At 43.2% G+C, this 21805-nt stretch overlaps 1 protein-coding gene across 5 annotated transcripts in view; it reads left to right on the top strand.

Moving 5' to 3' along the window:
* The first annotated feature begins 8108 nt into the window (after window positions 1-8108).
* cables1 (Cdk5 and Abl enzyme substrate 1) overlaps window positions 8109-21805 on the top strand; it is a 142762-nt gene continuing 129065 nt past the window's right edge. For 2 of the 5 annotated variants that reach the window (XM_059646147.1, XM_048528405.1), the window contains exon 1: window positions 8109-8847. In XM_059646147.1, coding sequence (XP_059502130.1) covers window positions 8354-8847 — 494 coding nt within the window. In that variant the 5' untranslated portion in view covers window positions 8109-8353. Of the gene's footprint in view, window positions 8848-9261; window positions 9340-10551; window positions 10567-11750; window positions 11779-21805 lie in introns of those variants that run through there. The other 3 variants (XM_048528406.1, XM_059646149.1, XM_048528408.2) reach the window with 3 other exon arrangements.

Genomic DNA, 21805 nt, shown 5'->3' with positions numbered 1-21805 from the left:
ACACCCCTGAATACTATGGGCAACTTAGCAATGGTCAATCCACCTAGCCTGCACATCTTTGGACTGTGGGAGGAAACCGGAGCACCTGGAGGAAACCCACACAGGCACGGGGAGAATGTGCAAACTCCGCACAGACAGTCAGAGTTTGCACATTCTCCCCATGTCTGTGTGGGTTTCCTCTGGGTGCTCCGGTTTCCTCCCACAGTCCAAAGATGTGCAGACTAGGTGGATTCTTTAAAATCCTTCTCCAAGGGTCAGTCTACTGCACTTACCATAACATGGCCGTCCTGAGAGATATGGATCTTGATGATGGAGGCCTTGAAATAGGACAGCTCATCGCACAAAGTACAACAGGACGAAGTAAGAAAGGAAGAAGATTTTAAGGCAGAAACTGGATCCTCAGCTTCCTGACCCACAGACTGCAATCAGTGCACGTCCTCCACGATAACACTCAACACTGGAGCCCCCAAAGGATGTGTCCCCAGCCTCCTACTGTGCTCCCTGTTCACAAGTTCGCCGATGACACTACCATAGTGGTACGGATATCTAACAACAATGAGTCAAAATACAGAAAGGAGATAGAGGGCTTGGTGACATGGCGCAATGAGTTAACCTCTCTCTCAACATCGGCAAAACTGAAGAATTGATCATTGACTTCAGAAAAAAAGGAGGACAACATGCCCCCATCTACATCAACAGAACTGAGGTTGGGAGGGTTGAAATGGTCAAGTTCTTTGGAGTGACGATAACCAACAACTGTATGGGATTTCTCACATAGATATGACAGTCAAGAAAGCACAGCAATGCCTCTGCTTCCTCAGGTGGCTGAGGAAATTTGGCATGTCCATAAAGACCCTCACCCACTTCTACAGATGCACAATGGAAAGCATACTGTCCGGGTGCATAATGGCCTGGTACAGCAACTGCTCCGCCCAGGACCATAAGAAACTACAGAAGGTGGTGTGCACAGAACAGATCATCACGAAGGAGGGGAGTTCAGAGTCAACCACCTTGCTGTGGGTCTGGAGTCACATGTAGGTCAGACCGGGTAAGAATAGCAGTTTCCTTGCCTAAAAGATACTGGTGAACCAGACAGGTTTTTCCTGACAATTGACAAAGAATTCTTGGTCATCATTAGATTCTTAATTCCAGCTATTTTATTGAATTCAAATTCCACCATCTGCTGTGGCAGGATTCAAACCTGGGTTCCCAGACTATGATCTGGGTCTCTGGATAAGCAGTCCTGGGATAATATCACTAGGCCATTTACACGGATTGCTGCTGTAGAATGACTGCCAACATCATCAAAGACCCCTTCCACCCCAGTAATGATCTCCCACAACCTCTTCCATCAGGCAGAACATACAGAAGCCTCAAAACATGCACCACCAGGCTCAGGAACAGTTTCTTCCTGGCCATTATTAGACCTGATGAAGGGACTCTCTAGCCTCAAATATTGCTGATCTTGCTAATGTTGATCTCACCTTGTGCGCTCCCTGTGCAATGTATGCCTCTGTCTAAGTTTTCTTACAACTTTTGATCTGTACATCCTTGCTTAATGATGATCTGCCTGTACTGCTCGTAAACAAAGCTTTTCACTGTACTACGGTCCACGTGACAATCAATCAATCATTTTGGGGCGATGGCAGCATAATGGAAATGTCATTGAGCTGGTGCCCAGAGTTTATTGTTCTTGGCTTGTGACAGCAAGTGGAATTTGAATTGCATTAACAAAAATTCTAAAAATGAAAGTTGGTCTCAGTAATGATGTTCATGAGTTGTTGTAAAGGTCCATAGTTATGACTTTGAGGGGAGGAAATCTAGCCTGATCTGATTAACATGTGACTTGAGACCAGCAACAATGTGGTTGAGTCTTCACTGTTCTCTGAAATGGCCTACTGAGGACAATTAATGCTGACCTCGAGCAAAGACCACAACCCATCCAGGAATTTAAAAAGAAATACAAGGCACCATCTGACCTCTTGGGTGGCTGTAAAAGCTTCCAAACTGTTGTTTCAAACAGCTGGCATGTTATCCCTTAGCTGACATTTATCCCTCAATTATCATCAGAAAAACAGACAGTTCCTCCCATTTGCTGTCTGCGAGTTTGTTGTATAGTTACTTCCTGTAAGATGGCAGTAGAATAGGGCTTCTGCACCTGTGACTTGTCCGCACTGTCAGCTTTTTCATTTCTTTTCCCTCTTCCCATTTTTTTTTCTCTTTTCTATGTTAATTTACCCATCTCTTGATGAAGAGCTTGGTTGCAGGGGCAGTGACTGGACCCAGCAGCGCAGACATGTAACAACAGCTGTGGAGTCAAACCTGGGCCAGTACAGGTCCGGGCAGCATTGACAGTGACCGCATCAACGAGATGGGCCTTAAATGGGCTCATGATGGCAGTTTGGGCCGGTGCAGCACCCAGCAGGAGCACTGACCTCAGCATTGGTGAGGCCCAGCAAGCATTCACAGTGGCAAGGGCACTGAAGTGTAGCTACTTTCATTCCAGATGCCATGGAATGGCGAAGGAGGCTCGTACCTGGCTACCAGGCCCACAGCCCGTGGTGGACCACCTAACAAGGAGTGTAAAGGTGGACACTTTCTTTATTTCTTCATTTTTCTGCCTTTATGTTCTACGTTTTGGCTTGTTTTTGTCTGTTGTATGATGGTGCCAGAGAGTATTTTGTAACAATGATACATGCGACAACAAATAAATCAAATTTTACTGTGTGCCGTGTTTTCTGCTGAGCCCTCATAAAACACTCTGTTGCCTGTAAAATGCTTTGGAATTTTTTATTGTGGTGAAAAGTGCAATATAACTTTACATCTTTCTCTCCACTCATAAACCTAGCATTCACTTTGTGTTTTCTTATGGCCTTGCTAATTTGGCAACACAGTCGTAAATGTACAGGGAGCTGAGGACGCATCCTGGGGCGGCTCCAGTGTTAATTGTTATTGTGGAGGAGGTGCAGGTACCTATCCTCACTGATTGTGGTCTATGGGTCAGAAAGCTGAAGATCCAGATGGAGAGGGCAGAGCTGAGACCAAGGTCCCAGAGTTTTGAGATCAGTCTGGAGGGGATAATGGTGTTGACTGGCGGAGCTGTAGTCAATGAGCAGGAGTCTGACATAGGTGCCCTCGGTGTCCAAATGTCCCAAGGACGGATGCAGGGCTAGGGAAATGGCGTCCACTGTGGACCTGTTACATCATTCGGCAAATTGTAGGGGATCAAGGCAGGCTGGGAGACTGGAGTTGATGCGGGCCAAGACCAGCCTCTTGAAGCACTACATGATAATGGAGGTCAGAGCCACTGGGCAGTAGTCGTTAAGGCACATTGCATGTGCTTTCTTAGGTACTAGGATGATGGTGGTCTTCTCAAAGCACGTGGGAACTTTGGCTTGTGGGAGGGAGAGGTTGAAGATGTTGGTGAATACCTCTGCCGGTTGGTCCGCACAGGATCTAAGTGCCCGACCGGGGACACCATCCAGGCCTGCTGCTTTCTTTGCGTTGACTCCCAGGAAAAATGATCTGACATCTGCAACGGTGACAGAGGGAGCAGGTGTGCCCGGGGCTGTTGGGACAGGTGTCACCGTGCCCACTGGCATTCTGCTCGAACCGAACCGAGCATAGAAACCACATTGTTCCAACGTCCCCTTCAGGGCAGCATGGTTTCCCTGTTTCCTTGTAGATTTCCTGCATCTAGGGTCCTGGGAGTCTGTAAGTCTGCTGCTCCAGCAGGTAAGTGAGACGGGTCCGGGAGGCACGCAGGAGAGGGGGGGAGGTGGGGCTGAACCTTGTAGCTAAAATCCGTCACCCTTGGAACCATTCTGGTAAATCTCGTATATACCCTCTCAAGGACCCTCAATTTCTCTCAAATAAGTAGTGACCAGAACTGAACATTGTGATCTGGTTCTGACATCACCACAGCTTTATACCTTCCTTGCTACCGTACATAATACAAACCCAATACTTGATTTACCAAGATCAAGATCCCATATGCTACACTAATGACTCTCTCAATATGACTTGCTGTCTTCAAACATCTTTACCTATCTGTCTCAGGTCAGGCTGTTACTATTTATTCTTTTAAATTGCGCTACTTAGTCTATACTTTCTCACCCTATCCTTTCCACCAAATACATTACTTCCCTGATAACAAAGTGTGGAGCTGGATGAACACAGCAGGCCAAGCAGCATCTTAGGAGCACAAAAGCTGACGTTTCGGGCCTAGACCCTTACTTCACTCTTCTTTTAAGAATACCATCTGCCTCTTTACTGCGCATTTTGCTCACTTATGTTGATGTCTTGTTGCAGGTGATTGATCTTATCCTCACTGTCTGTCCCACCCTCAGGTTTTGTATCATCAGAAAATGTTGATATTTTAGTTTGCATTTCGATATCGAAGTCATTTAGTCTTTTATATATAACAGAAAATAAAAACAGGGCCTTTGAATTGGTAAATAAAAATAAAACTTCAGGATAGCCGATGGCAGTAGGCCACACTGATTGGAGGTGGCCACCATCCAGATGAACCGTTGGAGATGTGTGGTTACCTCCCACAGTGCAATTCACTGAAGAAATAAATAAATTGGGAAGTCATCCCCAGCTTCTCATGTAACCCCTTTCCAAGTGATGGGCACATTGCATTTCAACTTCTTTTTCAGTTCCAAATGATCTCGTGAAATCTTTCAAAGTCTGAATCCTCACTCATTATAAACACCTGAAAATCCTCACTTTCATTTTACAGAATCCTTTTTGAGACATTCTTTGTTCTTACCAGTGTTGAGTTTAATTAATTTGGAGGAATCCAATCCTCACAGTACCAGGGACCCCCATTAATTTATAACTTGCCTTGTTGCTTGTCAAAAGCATAAAGGGTAGAGTGTGATGCTCCCAATGTCAAAATGGACATCACCAGACTTCTTATCAAATTTGGCACAAATCTCACCATAGCCCAAATCACTTAGATTCCACTTAGAGACCTTTGATGCAGATAATTTATTTTATTTTTAGTTTGCAAGTTTTTATCGTTGCACTTTATTGCGTGTCCCACCTGCTTTATTGAATAATTTTTTATTTTTGATTTTTGGCGTGTCTTTCCTTTTCAGTACAGATAGCTTTCAAATTGAAAAGCACAATGTTCTCAGAATAAATAGTTCCTTCAAGGTTTGGAGTATATTACAGTGTAAAAATTGAGCAAGAAGAATTGCCAAATTTCCAAAAGTTGTAAGTGTATTGACTCCTGTGAGGTTTTAGCCCTCCTCCTCATCACTATCCTGTGACTTGGACCTTGATTTGTCAGATGGGACCTATCTTGAACGCCCACACTTCACACGACCGGATGCAACTAGGTTTTGCTATCTGGTGCACAATGACCTGCACACATCCTTCTCATTCAAGTAGAGGTAAAGGTTGTAAGTTATCTGGCCACAGAAACACCACAATATACGCATGACTGTTAGCCAGGATGTCTGGTGATGGTGTTTTACAACAAAAGGATACCCTGAGGGGATTCTCACACTCAATACAAAAGCAGAAATCTGTGAATGTTGGAAATCAGAAATGAAAATACAAAAAAGATACCCATCAATGAGGAAAATTGCCCCCGGATAGGTCTTCTACATAAAAAGCTGGACAAGTCAAACCCGGCCAATTTCTGCTCCATTGGTCTCCTCTCGATCACCTATAAGATAATGGAAAGCATCATCAACAGTGCTATCAAACTGCATTTTTATAGCCCCACCCCTCCTTATTTATTTCTGAGCTCCCTTCCCACTCCCCATTTCTGAATAATGGACCCGACCTAAAAAGTCAGCTTTCCTGCTCCTCTGGTGCTGCCTGACCTGCTGTGTTCCTCCAGCTCCACGCTATTATCTCTGAATCCAGCATCGGCAGTTCTTGTTAACTCTGACCTGTTCACTCATGTAACAAGGTAGAACACAGCAGGCCATGCAGCATCAAAGGAGCAGGAAAGCTGAGTCAGCCTTCTTGCTCCTTTGATGCTGCTTGGCCTGTTGTGTTCATCCAGCTCTACACCTTGTTACCTCAGTTTCTCCAGCATCTGCAGTTCCTACTATCTCTGATCACTGACAGTCAGTTTGGTTACTGACAGGCCCACTCAGCTTCTGACCCCATTATATCCTTGCTCCAATCATGGATAAAAAAGCTGAATTCCAGACATGAGGTTGAGAATGACTGCCGTTGACAGCTGGATTGCATTTGACTAAATGAGGCATCAAGGAGTGTAAGCAAAACCAGGGTCAATGGGAATCAGAGGGAAAACTGGTTAAAATCATGTCTGACAGAAAGGAAGACAACCGTGGTTGTTGAAAGTCAGTCATCTCAGCTCCAAGACACCTCTGCAAGAGTTCCTCAGAGTGGTGTACTAGGCCCAATCATCTTCAGCTGCTTCATCAATAACCTTCTCGCCAGCATAAGGTCAGAAGTGGGGATGTTCACCGATGATTGCACAATGTTCAGCACCATTCGTGACTCCTCAGATACTGAAGCTGTCCGTGTCCAAATGCAGCAAGATCTGAAAAATATCCAAGTTTGGTCTACTACTTGCAGGAAACATTTGCACAACATAAGTGCCAGGCAATGACCATCTTCAACAAGACAGAACTAACCATCAGCCTTTGACATTCAATGGTATTACCATGGCTGAATTTCCCCCCCACTCCAATCTCTATGTTCTATGTTCTATGTCTATGAATGTAAGATTGTAGTAACACAGAAAATATTTCCAAGCTATTTAATTGTCATTGCCTGGCACCGGCATACTATCGACAGAAATCACTGAGCAGTCATCATGTGTACAAAGTTGTCTATTTCCATCCCCCTCCAGAATACAGTGATTATAAAATCTCCTCAGTTGAGCACTAAATCAGGTAACTTAGCTGAAATAAGATAATGAAGTGTGAAGCTGGATGAACACAGCAGGCCAAGCAGCATCTCAGGAGCACAAAAGCTGACGTTTCAGGCCTAGACCCTGTCTGATGAAGGGTCTGGGCCTGAAACGTCAGCTTTTGTGCTCCTGAGATGCTGCTTGGCCTGCTGTGTTCACCCAGCTTCACACTTTATTATCTTGGATTCTCCAGCATCTGCAGTTCCCATTATCTCTGATACAACTTAGCTGAAATTTCTGGTAACCATGGGGGTGCTGAAGAAGTGCTCAAGAAATTCAATATTTAGCAGAATGAAAACCAAGAGACCATGTAAAAAGAAATATTCAGGACAACAGATAAAATAGGGCACAGTGAACCTTAATTAGGAATGTAGGCCAATGCTTCCAAATCAAGAAATCTCCAGTGTAAGAGCACTGAAGTTTGGAATAAACTTTATTTGTGGACATTTCCCCTCTCCTTTGTGATTGGCTAATTATTTGTTGCAAGAACATATGAAGCTAGGATTAACACAGCAGGCCAAGCAGCATCTCAGGAGCAAAACGTCAGCTTTTGCGCTCGAGATGCTGCTTGGCCTGCTGTGTTCATCCAGCTTCACACTTTATTATCTTGGATTCTCCAGCATCTGCAGTTGCCATTATCTCTGAAGCTAGGATTATATGTTTTATGACCATACAAACGCATTCGGCCACATGCTCTTTGCCTGTTCAAAGGCTCATTTAATCTGACGAAGAGAGGGATTGTGGTGCCAGTGGACACCACCCTATTAATTCATGCACAGTGAGAATAATGCCTCAGCTCCCTGGTTCGTGCACAGTATGAGCTCGGCATTTGCACAAGGTACATTATCACATTTACATTGTCTGCAATCCACTCGCAGGTCTCGGCCAAACAGAAAACACACACAACACCGACCCACCCACACGGCTGAATGTAACCGCAAGTAGGCGGCCAGCAGGAGACGCCAGCGGAATGGCAAAGGGAGTGGATATTGAAATCCTTGCACACCGTTTGGTCGGAAAATTTGTTTGCGTCCCCCGAAGGAAGTTGCCGTGCAGATTCCGTTTCTTCGGACGCGCAACGTTTGCATTCTAAAGCCTTGCACAAAATTCCCACTAGCCAGTCAAGACATGACGGTGTCTGCGGGAAGCCTGCAAACCTTAAGATGACTGTACAAGTGCAACGGTATGTGTGGGAAGGGCTGAGGATCATGCGCTTTGCCTGGTCGCCACCCCCTTGTCCCTCCCTCCAGCTTGCTGGGGCTAACAGAGCGCTGCATAGTGTTTGCACTGGGCACTGCAGTAACACGTTTAGCTCTCTAGCATGGGCACACACTTTTAAATGTATAAACGTACAAGCACGAGATAGGAAGAAACAACTCCTATCTATATGCATAGGTACACACATTCACACACGCTGCGTTGGAATACATTCAACATTTCCACAGGAGGATGGCGGCTGTGACCAGCAGCAGCAACAACCCCAGCTCGGCATTACATTCCAGCAGCAGCAGCAACGAGCCCAGCACCAGGAAACGGATAGACCCGAGGAGGAGGCAGGCGGCACTCAGCTTTCTCACCAACATCTCTCTGGATGGGCGCCTCACACAGGATGAGGCTGAGGAGGACGGGGCAGCGGCCAGGACTAGTGGGACAGCAGTGCCTGTCCGGGCTGGGGCTGGAGCTGGAGCTGCAGCTTCCCCGCTCCCTCCTCCGGGGGAGACGACGGCGCTGCTCGCTGCCGAGCGCAGGTTTCAGCCGAGCGGAGCTACCGCATCCCCTCTTCCCGCACCATGTGTTCCTGCAGGCGGCGGTAGCAGGGCAAGGATCAACTCCTTCACTCAGGGAATACTGCCTGCTGCCTTCTTAAGGCAGGCATCAGTCCCCAACTACTACCTGGAACAGGGACAGATGGGCAGCAGCACTTTTGATTTGCAAAGATCCAGGTTGGTGCACAAGCCTTATGAGGATTTTATATGCTGTATGTGTGCTGTTTTATATGATAGTCTTTAAGTGTTTTGAAAGTTGAATTGGGCTTCTTGAAAATCAGAACACCAATCGCAAAATACAGCAGGTATTGGGAAATCTGACATCAAACTGAGTTATTTGTAAACTGTTTCTCCCCTTACCGATGCTGCCAGACCTGCTGAGTATATCCAGCGCCTGCGGTCCTTATAACTTTTTAATACATGCCTCTACTGTATACACGTGTGCAGCTATGTTTATATGTGTTGTTCCCCCACCCCCCGCCTCATTATAAGGAGAATTCATTCATGGGACCAGGAGTACTCTCAAAATGGTCGCAAAGTCATGGTTGTTTATGTGCAAATATGATCTACGGACAAGGAATAGGTGGGGGTATAAAAAGCAATTGCTGAACGCTCCCGCCTGAGCTGTGCTGTTTTGCCATTCACTTTTTTGCCGCACCATCAAATGTTGTAAGTTTTAGTTTCTGAGCAGTAGGTATGAACTAAATTTGGTTTTAAAAAATGTTATTATTTTTAAATCGAAGTGCTTGCCTGACAATATAGTGCATTCATTGTACCCACCAGCTTCTCTGGCATTGAAACGCTTCTGGTGTTTCATCCTGCCAGTTATTAATTATTGTTGGAGATTGAAATTTGACATTTTACAATAATTTTCACTAGCTCTTTTCACTCACTTGTAACTTTGTTCTTAATCTAATCATTTTCTCTCATTTTCTGTAGATGATTTGACATTGAGTTTACATTTTCTTTGCAGTCTTTGTATGGTTTATTTCAAAATTCCTCAATATGCTTAGAGAGATACACTGACGTTTACAAAGATCAGATTCCAAGTGCCCAGTTTTCACATGCCATTATCTGCTTGCACTTTCAGCAACTTGTCCTACAAATATAATAGAAATGTGAATGTGCAGTGACAAGTCTAGCAGATACTGTCAAATGCTCACAAGTGAAAAATCTAATCTATTACCTCAAGCTAATGAGAGGGATCAGTTTTTGGAGGTTCAATTCTCCTTTGGCAGTTATCCATTCATAATACAATATTTAATGTCAAACTAGAATAGAGCAGCAATTTATAGTCACTTATATATCTCACTGTATTTTCATAAAATACATCAGTTGTCACAATGTGGCACAGTTTTATTTACAGAAATTATAAAAAGAAATAATTGAGACAAAGTTAGGAGAAAGTTCAACTTTTGTTCCCTCCATGGCAATCTGGCTTCATGGAGTGGCTGTGGGACACCATCACTGAAACCGCTCCTGAGGCTGCCAAAGCAAGGATTTCCAGACTTCACCCACCATGCTGCCACCGAAACCGCTGCTGTAGCCAAGAGGGACAGACCAGGCCCACCAAATTGCCATTGCTGAAGCTGTCACCACTTCACTCACCACCCAAAGCTACCATAGCCACGAGGAAGGAACCGGTGCTGCCATACTGCCACTGCTGTAGCCACTGCTGAAACTGCTGCACCATCACTAGGAGGAACGGACCAGAGCCATTGACATTGAAGCCGCTACGGCCACGGGGAACAGACATCCAGATCCGCCATGCTTCTGCTGCTGCAGCAAACCTTCGCAGAAACAGCCATGTTGCGTCAGCTGCAGTTAAGAAGAAAAAGTGAACTTTGATATGGAAGAGAAATGAAGAAACAAAACAAAAAAAATGCGGCTGGCCAGGTGAGTGGGAACATACGGGCACAGAGCCCGAACATGTCCTTTCCTGCTGCCAGCACCATCTTGTAAAAGAAAACTATGGCAGAACTAAAAATGCAGTTTGAATAAACTTCTCTTTTGAAAGTTATATTTATACAACAACAATTGTGTATTAACTGTTTCTATGATTTTGGAACTTTGACATTAAAATTACTCCTATGAATCGAACAGTGTTTACTGCAGAAGTGTCCTAAGATTGTTTTCAAAATTTTGTGTTTATTTGAATCTTGATAGTTAACCAAAATGTATTCTCATTAATAAGGCCTTTGTTTTCTTTTCACCAAATTACTAAGGATTCCAGTGAAGAAAAATGTTTCTAGCAAATGTTTTGGTCATCAATTCTTCCAGATTTCCTTTGATCAATACTATTGCTGCTTTTTTGTACGTGGTAGATTCCCCATTCTTTGCAAAACCTCTATTGGTTTCACAGTTTTGTATTATAGTTGAATAATCGATTTATTTTCTGCTGCTGTGACATAATGATTATGTGGATACTTAATATAGACGAGTAAGTCCAAGTGCTGGATACATTTGAGTAAAGTATTGGGAGTGTGACACACAAACAGAATTCTGTCACCCCTGTGGTTCATCATTTGCCATGATTTTGTAATTGTCCAAATCAAGTTTCAGTGAGCGTAGAATTCATGAATGATTATTAAAAGGACATGTAATCTAGCTTGGTGCATGCAGAGGTAGTTGGTGATAACTCGTGAGACCACCCTGTCACCCCGGCAAAATGTAACCATTTTACAAGTAGTATTGTTGTTCTGATTGCAACAGCGCAAAATTTGTTCATCAAGTTCCCTTGTTACAGCCACCTACAATTCTGATGTTAGTATAGAGCTAGTGCACATTGCCTACGTGTGATTTGAGCTATAGGGGCTGAAAGTGCTTATTCAGTCTCCAGTGCTTTTATTCTCTGAAATTGTCTTCTATACATGAATTGATGTTGGTAGAACTAGCAGGCATTACTAGTGCTCCACTATATGAAAAAAGCCTTATCCTTTGCTGAAGTTCAAATGTCTCACCATACCTTGGCAACGTAGTAATACAAGCTGTTAATTCTTAACTCCTGTTGAGTCCATACTGCGGTTTGTAAATGATAAAATTTGGACTGAATATACCTCTTGAAAGACAACATCAACTTAAGTTGGACTTACTTGGATATTAATCAAGGTAATCCTACGTAGCTAAGTACTGTCCGAAAGTGAAAACAAATAAAACAGTGAGCATAGGTGTTTGTAGCACCTCCTCATTGTTTCCTCACAGGGTGAGATGCGCCTTGGACTTTAGCATAGTTAGTCATGTAAGTATAAATATCGCCAAAGCTTTTGTATGATAGAGCTGTTCTATAGCTTCCTGTGGGCGTTACTGAAGAGCAACTACAAAAGCTCACTAATTATCCTTCCTTTTACCTCTCACCTCTACAGTCCCAAACGTGCTTAGTATGTCACCGGCTGCAAGAAGGCAGATGCTGAAGGTTCCTAATATATAAATGTTTGAAAATGTAGCCTTTAAAATGAAGGAAAATAGATTGGTTTTCAGTTTGATGAAGATCTGACTTTTTTTAAGAGGTCAGAAGAAAAAGGATCTTTACGTAAGGCAACAACAAGTTGACTAGGGAGATAATTGCTGACTTTAGTTTACAACCCAGAGAGAGGGAAAGTAGCTCAGAGCAGGCCCAGTCTGATGGAGATTGATTCAGAGATTTACAATCTTTTACAGCAGAGATGCTGTTATCAACTGTCCCAGTTGTCAGGGCTAGGGTTAAAATCCTGAGTTGCCTAGCCACAACATGTCCAATGACAGGGAGATAGAAATATTCAGAATGGCAGTGAGTTAGTCTGAGGGCATACCAAACCAGTTAGAAGACTGGCCAGAAAACAGCTGGAAGCTGAGTCTATGGAAAACCTATGTGTTTGCTCTGAAGGTGCTCAGAAACCAGTAAGAAGAACATTCCAGAAACCAATTACAACCATACCAGCTAAACAAGAAGCTTTAGTGTGAAAAGTGGGGTGACTCTTCACTGACGTTTGTTTTGTGGTGGTCACAGTAATAGGTTATATCTTTCTTTCTCAAATTTGCAATAATACTGTTGCATATAGGTATTGTATAGTGTAACATGTTTATGTGTGCTTGTTTTGTATAAAATGTTTGTAATGTAAGTACATTGGCAACCTCTCATGAATTTGTTTATGATGTAGAGGTGCTGGTGTTGGACTGCGTGGACAAAGGCAGAAGTCACATGATGGCAGGGTATAGTCCAACAAGTTTACTTGAAATCACAAACTTTGGGGGACGCTGTTGCTTTGTCATGTGAAGTCCTCAGAAAGGAGCAGAGGTTTGAAAGCTTGTGATTGTGTTGTACTATAACCTGGTGTCATGTGACTTCTGACTATGATTATGTTCAGTGACCGACCCCCACAGCAAACAAAAACAAAAATGAAACTTACGGTTTATCAAGCCAGATCTCTCATTAGCATCTGAGTACATCAGTATTACCAACAGTTGGGGTCATAACTATTTATGGTTTTGTGATGGACATGATAGAAACCATTGTTCAGATACTTTGTAATATAGAGTTCTCTTTTCAGGTTTGGGTGGCAGAACTCACTGGAAGGATGCCAGGATTTAAAGGGTCAACTTGTGAAATGAATCTGCATAAGCCTTGTCTATTCTCCCGCATTGAGAAGATTAAAATTTAAATGAGATATTTAAAATTTTATCAGCAGATTACTGATAAATTATTTATTCTGGTTGAGGTATCCAGAAGAACAGGGCATAATTTTACAATTAGAGCCAAAGAATTTAGAAATGAAATCAGAAAGCTCTTTTTGGATGTGAGATCGCTCGCTGAGCTGGAAGGTTAGTTTTCAGATGTTTCGTCACCATTCTAGGTAACATCATCAGTGAGCCTCTGATGAAGCGCTGGTGTTATGTCCCGCTTTCTATTTATCTGTTTAGGTTTCCAATGCAGGAAATGACATCACAACCCAAGGAAACCCAAACAGATAAACAGAAAGCGGGAATAACACCAGCGCTTCGTCGGAGGCTCACTGATGATGTTACCTAGAATGGTGACGAAACGTCTGAAAACTAACCTTCCAGCTCAGCGAGCAATCTCACATCCAGAACCTCAACCTGAGCTACAAATCTTCTCAAAACTCAAAAGCACTTTTTGTATAAAAAGTGGAAATCCAGAAATTTCTTCCTGGAAAGAATGATTCAAGTGAAATTTTCAAGTCTCGGATCAATAGCGTGGTAGAGTCCCTACCCTAGACTAGGTGACCTGGATTCATAACCTCCAGAAGTGTGTGATAATGTCTCTGAACAGGTTGGACAGAAAATTTCTTTACATGAAGTTGTGGTACAGATCAGCCTGATTTCATTGGTGGCAGGTGGCCTTATGAGGAAAGAGTGAACAAAATAGGCTTTGATTTGCTGGAATTGTAAGACAAAGAGGTGATTAGTTTGAACCATATAAGATGCTGAGGGGTCTTGACAGGGCGGATATAGAAAGCATGTTTTCTGTAGTGTGAGAGTCTGAAACTCTGCTTAAAAGTGATGTCGTTGCCCACTTTTTAAAGTTATTTGAGAAAGGCTGTAAGGAAAAGCCTGGGAACTGTAGACATGTGAGCCTGATGTAGGTAGGGGTGGTGGTGTTGGATGTAATTCTGCAGGTTAGAATTTACATGCATTTGGAAACTAGGGCTAGTCAGCATGGTTTTTGAGCGGGGGAAATCATGTCTCAAACTTGATTGAGCTTTGAAGTTGGTTGGCTCGCCAAGCTGGTTTGTTGTTTCACAGACGTTTTGTGACCGTTACTTCATCAAAGCTGCACTGAGGATGATACCAAGCACGGTAACGAAACGTCTGCAAACCAACAAACCAGCTCGGCGAGCCAACCAACCTCAATCTAATCCCCATAACCCGAGCTACAGATCTGCTCCAAAACCTTTTCTGATTAGATTCCCTACACTGTGGAAACAGGCCCTTTGGCCCAACAAGTCCACACCACCATTGGAGCATCCCACCCAGACCCATCCCCCTATAACCCACACACCCCTGAACACTACAGGCAATTTAGCATGGCCGATCCACCTAACCTGCACATCTTTGGACTGTGGGAGGTAATGGGAGCACTCTGAGGAAACCCACGCAGACACGGGGAGAATGTGCAAACTCCACACAGTCACCCGAGGCTGGGATTAAACCCGGGCCCCTGGTGCTGTGAGGCTGCAGTGCTAACCACTGAGCCACCGTGCCACCCTAAATTCCATTGAGTTTTTTGAGGAAGTAACCAAAAAGATTGAGGACAGAGCGGTAGAAGTGGTTTACTTGGACATTAGTGAAGCCTTTGACAAAGTTCGGCATCATCAACTAATTAGTAAAGTTAGGTCATATAGAAAAAAAAAACAGAAGTCGCTGGAAAAGTTCAGCAGGTCTGGCATCATCTGTGGCGAAAAAGTCAGAGTTAACGTTTCGGGTCTGGTTTCTTCACAGATGCTGCCAGACCTGCTGAGCTTTTCTAACGACTTCCGTTTTTGTTTCTGATTTACAGCATCTGCAGTTCTTTTGGTTTTTAGATCACATAGGATTCAGGGTGATCTTGCCAATGGGATACAAAATTGACATGACAGTAGGAGACAGATGTTGGTGAGGCCTCTTCTGGAGTACTCTGTCCAGTTCTGGTTGAGGCCTATAACCAGCCGTGTTCCACAGGGATTGGTACTGGGTCCACTTCCATTTGCCATTTGTATTGAACGATTTGAATGAGAACACCGAAGACATGGTTAGTAAGTTTGTGGATGACACCAAAATTGGTGGTATAGTGGACAGTGAAGAAGGTTATCTAAGATTACAAAGGGATCTTGATCAAGTGGGCTAATGGGCTGGGGAGTGGCAGATGGGTTTAATTTGGATAAATGAAAAGTATTGTGTTTTTGTAAAACAAACAAGGACGAGACTTATTCAGTTAATGGTAGGCCCTTGGATAGTGTTGCAGAACAGAAAGACCTAGGCGTTCAGGTGCATAATTCTTTGGAATTTATGTCACAGGTAGACAGGGTGGTTAAAAAGATGTTTAGCATGCTTGCCTTCATTGTTTGACCTTCGATTATAGGAGTTGGGATGTTACGTTGAGATTATTATACGTGATGTTGGTGAGGCCCCTTCTGGAGTACTGTGTCCGGTTCTGGTCGCCCTATTACTGGAAAGATATTATTAAAATGGAGAGGGTTCAGGAAAAGATTTACCAGGATGTTGCTGGGAATGGAGTGTTTAAGTTATAGAAGTAGGCTGGATATGGTAGGACTTTTTTCTCTGGAGCATAGGAGGTTGAGGGGTGACCTTTACTGAGGTTTATAAAATCATGGGGCAGAGGAGAAAGATGAATAGTAAGGGTCATTTCACTAGGGTGGGGGAGTTCAAAACTAGGGGCCCTATTTTTACAGTGAGAGGAGAAAGATTTAAAAAAGGCCTGGATGGCAACTTTTTTTTATATACAGAATGGTTTGTATGTGGAATGAACTGCCAGAGGAACTGGTGGATACAGTCACAACGTTTAAAGGCATTTGGACAGGACCATGAAAAGGAAAGGTTTAGAATGATATGGGTCAAATGTAGGCAAGTGGAAATGGTTTAGTTTGGGAACATGGTTGGCCTGGATTGGTTGAATCAAAGGGTCTGTTTCTGTGCTGTACGACTCTGACTCTATTTAGTACAGAGATGAGGCAAAGTTTACTCTTACAGAGGGTCATAAGTCTCTGCTTCTAAAGCCAGTGGAAGCAGAGTTGCTGAATATATTTACAGTAGTGGTAGATAGATGCTTGACTTAAAAAAAGTGGATGTAAAGTTATTGTGCACTTTGGATTAATTGGATCATGTAATTGAATGGCTGAGTAGGTCAATCAGCCAAGTGGCATATATCTGCTCCTAACTTGTATATAAATTCTTCAATATTGATTATATTCAGTAGTAATTAATAAGACTAATGGAATGCTGTTTTTTGTCATGAGAGGATCTGAATAAAAAAAGTAGGGATGTTATGCCTCAGTTAAACAGGAAGCTGAAATGAAGAATGTTAGTAGTGTATTGGCACATTTCTGGAGCAAATAACTGTTAATATGAAGGGTAAGGTTAAATCTGTGTAAATGGGATTGGCTTATTCCGCACCATTAATCATAACATATAATGCTTTAATAGCTACAGAGAATATTGCTTTCTGTAACCTTGACAAAGAGAAACAGTTGATTTTGAAAAAAACAGTGCGCCTAAATGGGAAAACTTGTAATCAGAGTTTCAGGGTTAATTTCTTCTGAGTTTCTAGTGAATGTTTGTGATCATACAAATGAAGATTGCCAGGTTGGAAATGAAACACTTCTCCAGCCTTATGAACTGTTGTCAACATTAACTTCACCCGAGTCAGGTGCAGGCAAAAATGACAAAGACTTAACAACTTCTTTCTTTATAATGGGTCTCAGAATCCCTTAGGTCATGAATTCTAACATCAAAAGTGCCTTTTGGGAAATTCCTGTGCTAAAACATCTAGCAAAACCCTATAAAGGTTCTAAAAGGTTTTGCCAGAACGATCGTAATTAAGACATCACTGATACATCCCTGGCATTGCTTTGTATGGTAATATGATGAAATGCAACATCAGTGTGCGTTCATCTTGTCTTCATGAAATTTAAACCTATAAACTAAAATCAGGAGTGGGCCATGTGGCCTTTTTAGCTTGCTCTGCTATTCAATATGATCATGGCTGCTAATGTAACTCAGTACACCTCCCCTCCAACCCGGCACTTTCCCCTGCAACCGCTGGAAGTGCTACACCTGCCCCCACGCCACCTCCCTCACCCCCATCCCAGGCCCCAAGATGACTTTCGACATCAAGCAGATGTTCACCTGCACATCTGTCAATGTGGTATACTACATCCGCTGTACCCGGTGTGGCTTCCTCTTCATTGGGGAAACCAAGCGGCGGCTTGGGGATCGCTTTGCAGAACACCGATGCTTGGTTCACAATAAACAACTGCACCTCCCAGTCGCGAACCATTTCAACACCCCCTCCCAATCCTTAGATGGCATGTCCATCCTGGGCCTCCTGCAGTGCCATAACGATGCCACCCGTAGGTTGCAGGAACAGCAACTCATATTCTGCTTGGGAACCCTGCAGCCCAATGGTATCAATGTGGATTTCACCAGCTTCAAAATCTCCCCTCCCCCTACTGCATCCCAAAACCAGCCCAGCCTGTCCCCGCCTCCCGAACCTGTTCTTTCTCTCACCCATCCCTTCCTCCCACCTCAAGCTGCACCTCCATTTCCTACCTACTAACCTCATCCCGCCTCCTTGACCTGTCCATCCTCCCCAGACTGACCTATCGCCTCCCTACCTCCCCACCCATACTCTCCTCTGCACCTGTCTTCTCCTCTTATCTATCTTCAGTCTGCCATCCCCCCCTCCCTATTTATTTCAGAACCCTCTCCCCATCCCCCTCTCTGATGAAGGGTCTAGGCCTGAAACGTCAGCTTTTGTGCTCCTAAGATGCTACTTGGCCTGCTGTGTTCATCCAGCCCCGCACTTTGTTAACTCAGTACACTGTTTTTTTTCTCCCCATACCTTTAACCCCTTTAGCCCTCAGAGTTATATCTTGTCCTTGAAAGCATTCCATATTTTGGCTTTGACTGCTTTCTGTGGAGGAAAATTCCACAGACTCAGCATTGTCTTGGTGAAGAAATTTCTCCTCGACTCAATCCTAAATACCCAGCCCCATAGACTTAAACTGTGGCCCCTGGCTCTGGTGACCCCAGTCATCGAGAACATCATTCCTGTCTAATCCTGTTGGAAGTTTATGACTTTCTATGAGATCCCCTTATTCTTCTAAACTCCAGTGAATATGACCCTAACTGATCCAGCCACTCTTCTTTCGACAGTCTTGCCATCCCAGGAACCAGTCTGGTAAACCTTTGTTTGTCGTTACAGTGACATCTTGATTTTGGTGATTAAGAAACTCATAAGCCTCCTTCACACAATATTGGATGTGAGGGTGGGGAAAGTTGCAGTGCAGTTAATGCAATAGTGCCTTTGTAAAACAGAGGCTGAGAGTATTTGCCTTTTCCAACTCGAACAGTTGGAAATTTATATTAGGGGACTGGAACACGGTACTGTTTGATATGATCAGGTAAAGGTTTGGTGATGAGTGACCAACCAACTGTGCACCAAAGCCCCTCAGGTTGAGTGGGTGAAGATTAGATTTGTAATTCAGGAAGCACAGGCAGGGTCTGTTTTATCCGGAATAGTAGGTGAGCTTGGATTATGACGAAAAAATTATTATGTAGGGGGACAGACCGATAAAGATAAGGACTGACCTGAAGGTCAGATATGGCAAGAACTGCAGATGCCGGAGTCAGTCAATAAAATCTGGAGCTGGAAAGGGACACAGCAGGTCAGGCAGCATCAGAGGAGCTGGAGAGTCGATGTTTTGGGTTTACACCCTTCAGCAGTCCTGGTACTGAAGGAACGTTGGCAGAAGCATGTGTACAGTGACCAATTTCATTGTGTCCCAACTGTCCAGTAAACAATCTCCTTCTGGGATAGTTTCTCCTGGCAAATATTTACTCCCATCCAAATGGATATTTGTCTAGAAGACATAGGAATATGGAAACAAAAGTAGGCCATTCAAACTCTCAAGCCTGTTCCATCATTCAATGAGATCATGGATGATCTGTGAGGTAACTCCATAAATCTGCCTTTGCCCTGCATTACTTAAAACCTTGGTGTACTAAAAAAAAAGTCTTAGATTTAAAATTAACATCTGATCTGGGATCCACTGCTGTTTGTGGAAGAGAGCTCCAAATATCCACCAACCTTTTGTGTGAACAAATGGTCCTAACATCTCTCTTGAGCAGACTGGCCGTAACTGTCAGACTGTGCCCCTTAGTTCTAGAATCCGCAACCAGTGGAAATAGCTTATCATCACCTACCCTGTCTTTTCCTGTAAACAAACATCTTGAATACTTTGATCAGATTCCTCCTTAACTTTCTAAATTCTAGAGGAATCAGGCCCAATTTTTATAAATTCCCCTCATTAATTTAATTCCTAGGTGTCACTTCTGTAGATCCATGTTGTACTCATCCCCCGAAGGCCAATATATCCTTCCGAAGATGTGACTCCAGAGCAGGCAGGGTTGGGTGTTAAACATTCCTCTGTACAAGATATTGTACAAAATGGGGAAAGGTGAATATGGGGAGTAATGGTGGCATCGATTGAGAAAAGTGTTGCAATACTGGAGAGGCAGGACGTTTCAGAGGATTCAAAGAGAGAATCAATTTGACCAAAGTATAAAAATAAATTACAGTTACATTTCCCAGAGTAATCTTTATGACACGAACTATGGGAAGGATGTAGAGAAACAAGTTTGCAAGGAACCTGCAGAAGAAGAAACTGTTTAAAGTAATTACAATGGAAGCTTTAATTGTCTGAATTTAGACTTGGAGAGCAATTGTCTGAAGGCAGAGAGGAGTTCGTAAGTTGTGTTCAGGAGAATTTTCTAGAGCAGTATGTTTTCATTCCAAAGAGAAAGGAAACGCTGTTAGACCTTGTTCTTTGGAATGAAGTAGGTCAAATAAATCAAGCATCATTGGGAGGACATTGTCAGTGATAGTGATCACTGTGTTTCTAACTAGGCTGACTATAACAAAGCTAATGAACAGTACAGAGGAAGAGTAAAGTAATTGGAGTAAAGCCAAGTTTGATGTAAGAGCAGCCAAATGTCAGCAGGAAAAACAGCTGAACAGTGATCTACCTCCAAAAAAGACACGGTTCAGATACAGTATATTCCCTCGAACGGTGAAGTGTAGAGCATCAAATCAACAGTTCCCTATTTGACAAAAGAGGTAGACATCATAATAAAGTAGAAGAAGTCTGCTTATAACGGATGTCAGGTAGAAAATACCGTTAAGAACCACCCTGACCAAAGTAGGTCCAGGACAGTGAGGAAATATCAAATAAGAGAAGCAATGATGGAACGACCAATAGAGCGGTGATAAACATAGAAGAAAATTTCAAAGTTTTCTAATAACATCTGTGAACAGGTTAATGAAAAAATATTGAGAGAAATTGGAAGGAGGAGTGGGGCTGAGTTAACTTCCAAAAAGGGGATTTACAAATGAAGGCAGATGATGTGACTGAAGTATAAAACAAAAACCTTGCATCTGTCTTTACCAAGAAAGGAAAATACTGCACAAGCCATGGTGCAAAAGAGGGAAATTCCGTCCCGAGAAGTATTCGCAGTCAATGAGAAGATATTGAATAAGCTGACTGTACAAGATAACTTGACAAAAGGTTGAATGAGATGTCAAGATAAATGGAAATTGCAGGGATGCTGACAATTTTGCAGCCTTTCTTAGACTCAGGGTGGTGCCAGAGGAGCAGAGAATTGCCGAGAAAACACCCTTGTTGAAAAAAATTCAAGGATCAACAAAGCTGCTACAGACAACTCAATTTAACTTCAGAAACAAAACCGAAATTGCTGGAAAATCTCAGCAAGTCTGGCAGATCTGAGGAAGGGTCACTAAAACTGAAACGTTAACTCTGGTTTTTCTTCATTGATGCAGCTCAGCAGGTCTGGCAGCATCAATGAAGAAAAACCAGAGTTAACTTTTCAGTTCTGGTGACTCTTCCTCAGTTCTGCCAGATGGTGCCAGACTTGCTGAGCTTTTCCAGCAATTTCTATTTTTCTCTGATTTACAGCATCTGCGGTCCTTTTGGTTTTATTCAGTTCAACTTCAGTTGTGGAAACCTCTAGAAATAATAATTTGGGACAAAGTGTGTGATTACATGAACAAATGTGGGTTAATTAAAGAGAGCCAGCATGGATTTCTTGAAGGAGAGTCTTTTTTCACTAACATGGGGCCTTTTGATGAGGTGATCCAGGCAACACTGTTAATGTACCTCATAACTACTTCCAGAAGGTATTTGATATAGTGCCACGTGGGAGACTTGTGAGCCAAATTAGAACTGGAAGAATAGAGGGCAGTAGCAAAATGATACAAAATTGGCTAAGTGATAACAAACAATTAATCTATATCTGTTGGACTGGGTGTAGTTTTATAGTGACTTCCCAAGGGGTCAGTGTTTGGATCCTTGCCTTTCATGATATGCATTCATGATCTACACCTTTGTGCCCAGAGTATGGTTTC

The sequence above is a fragment of the Stegostoma tigrinum genome, chromosome 5 (assembly GCF_030684315.1).
Source record: "Stegostoma tigrinum isolate sSteTig4 chromosome 5, sSteTig4.hap1, whole genome shotgun sequence".
NCBI lineage: Eukaryota > Metazoa > Chordata > Chondrichthyes > Orectolobiformes > Stegostomatidae > Stegostoma > Stegostoma tigrinum.
This window is presented reverse-complemented; position numbering and strand designations above follow the sequence as displayed.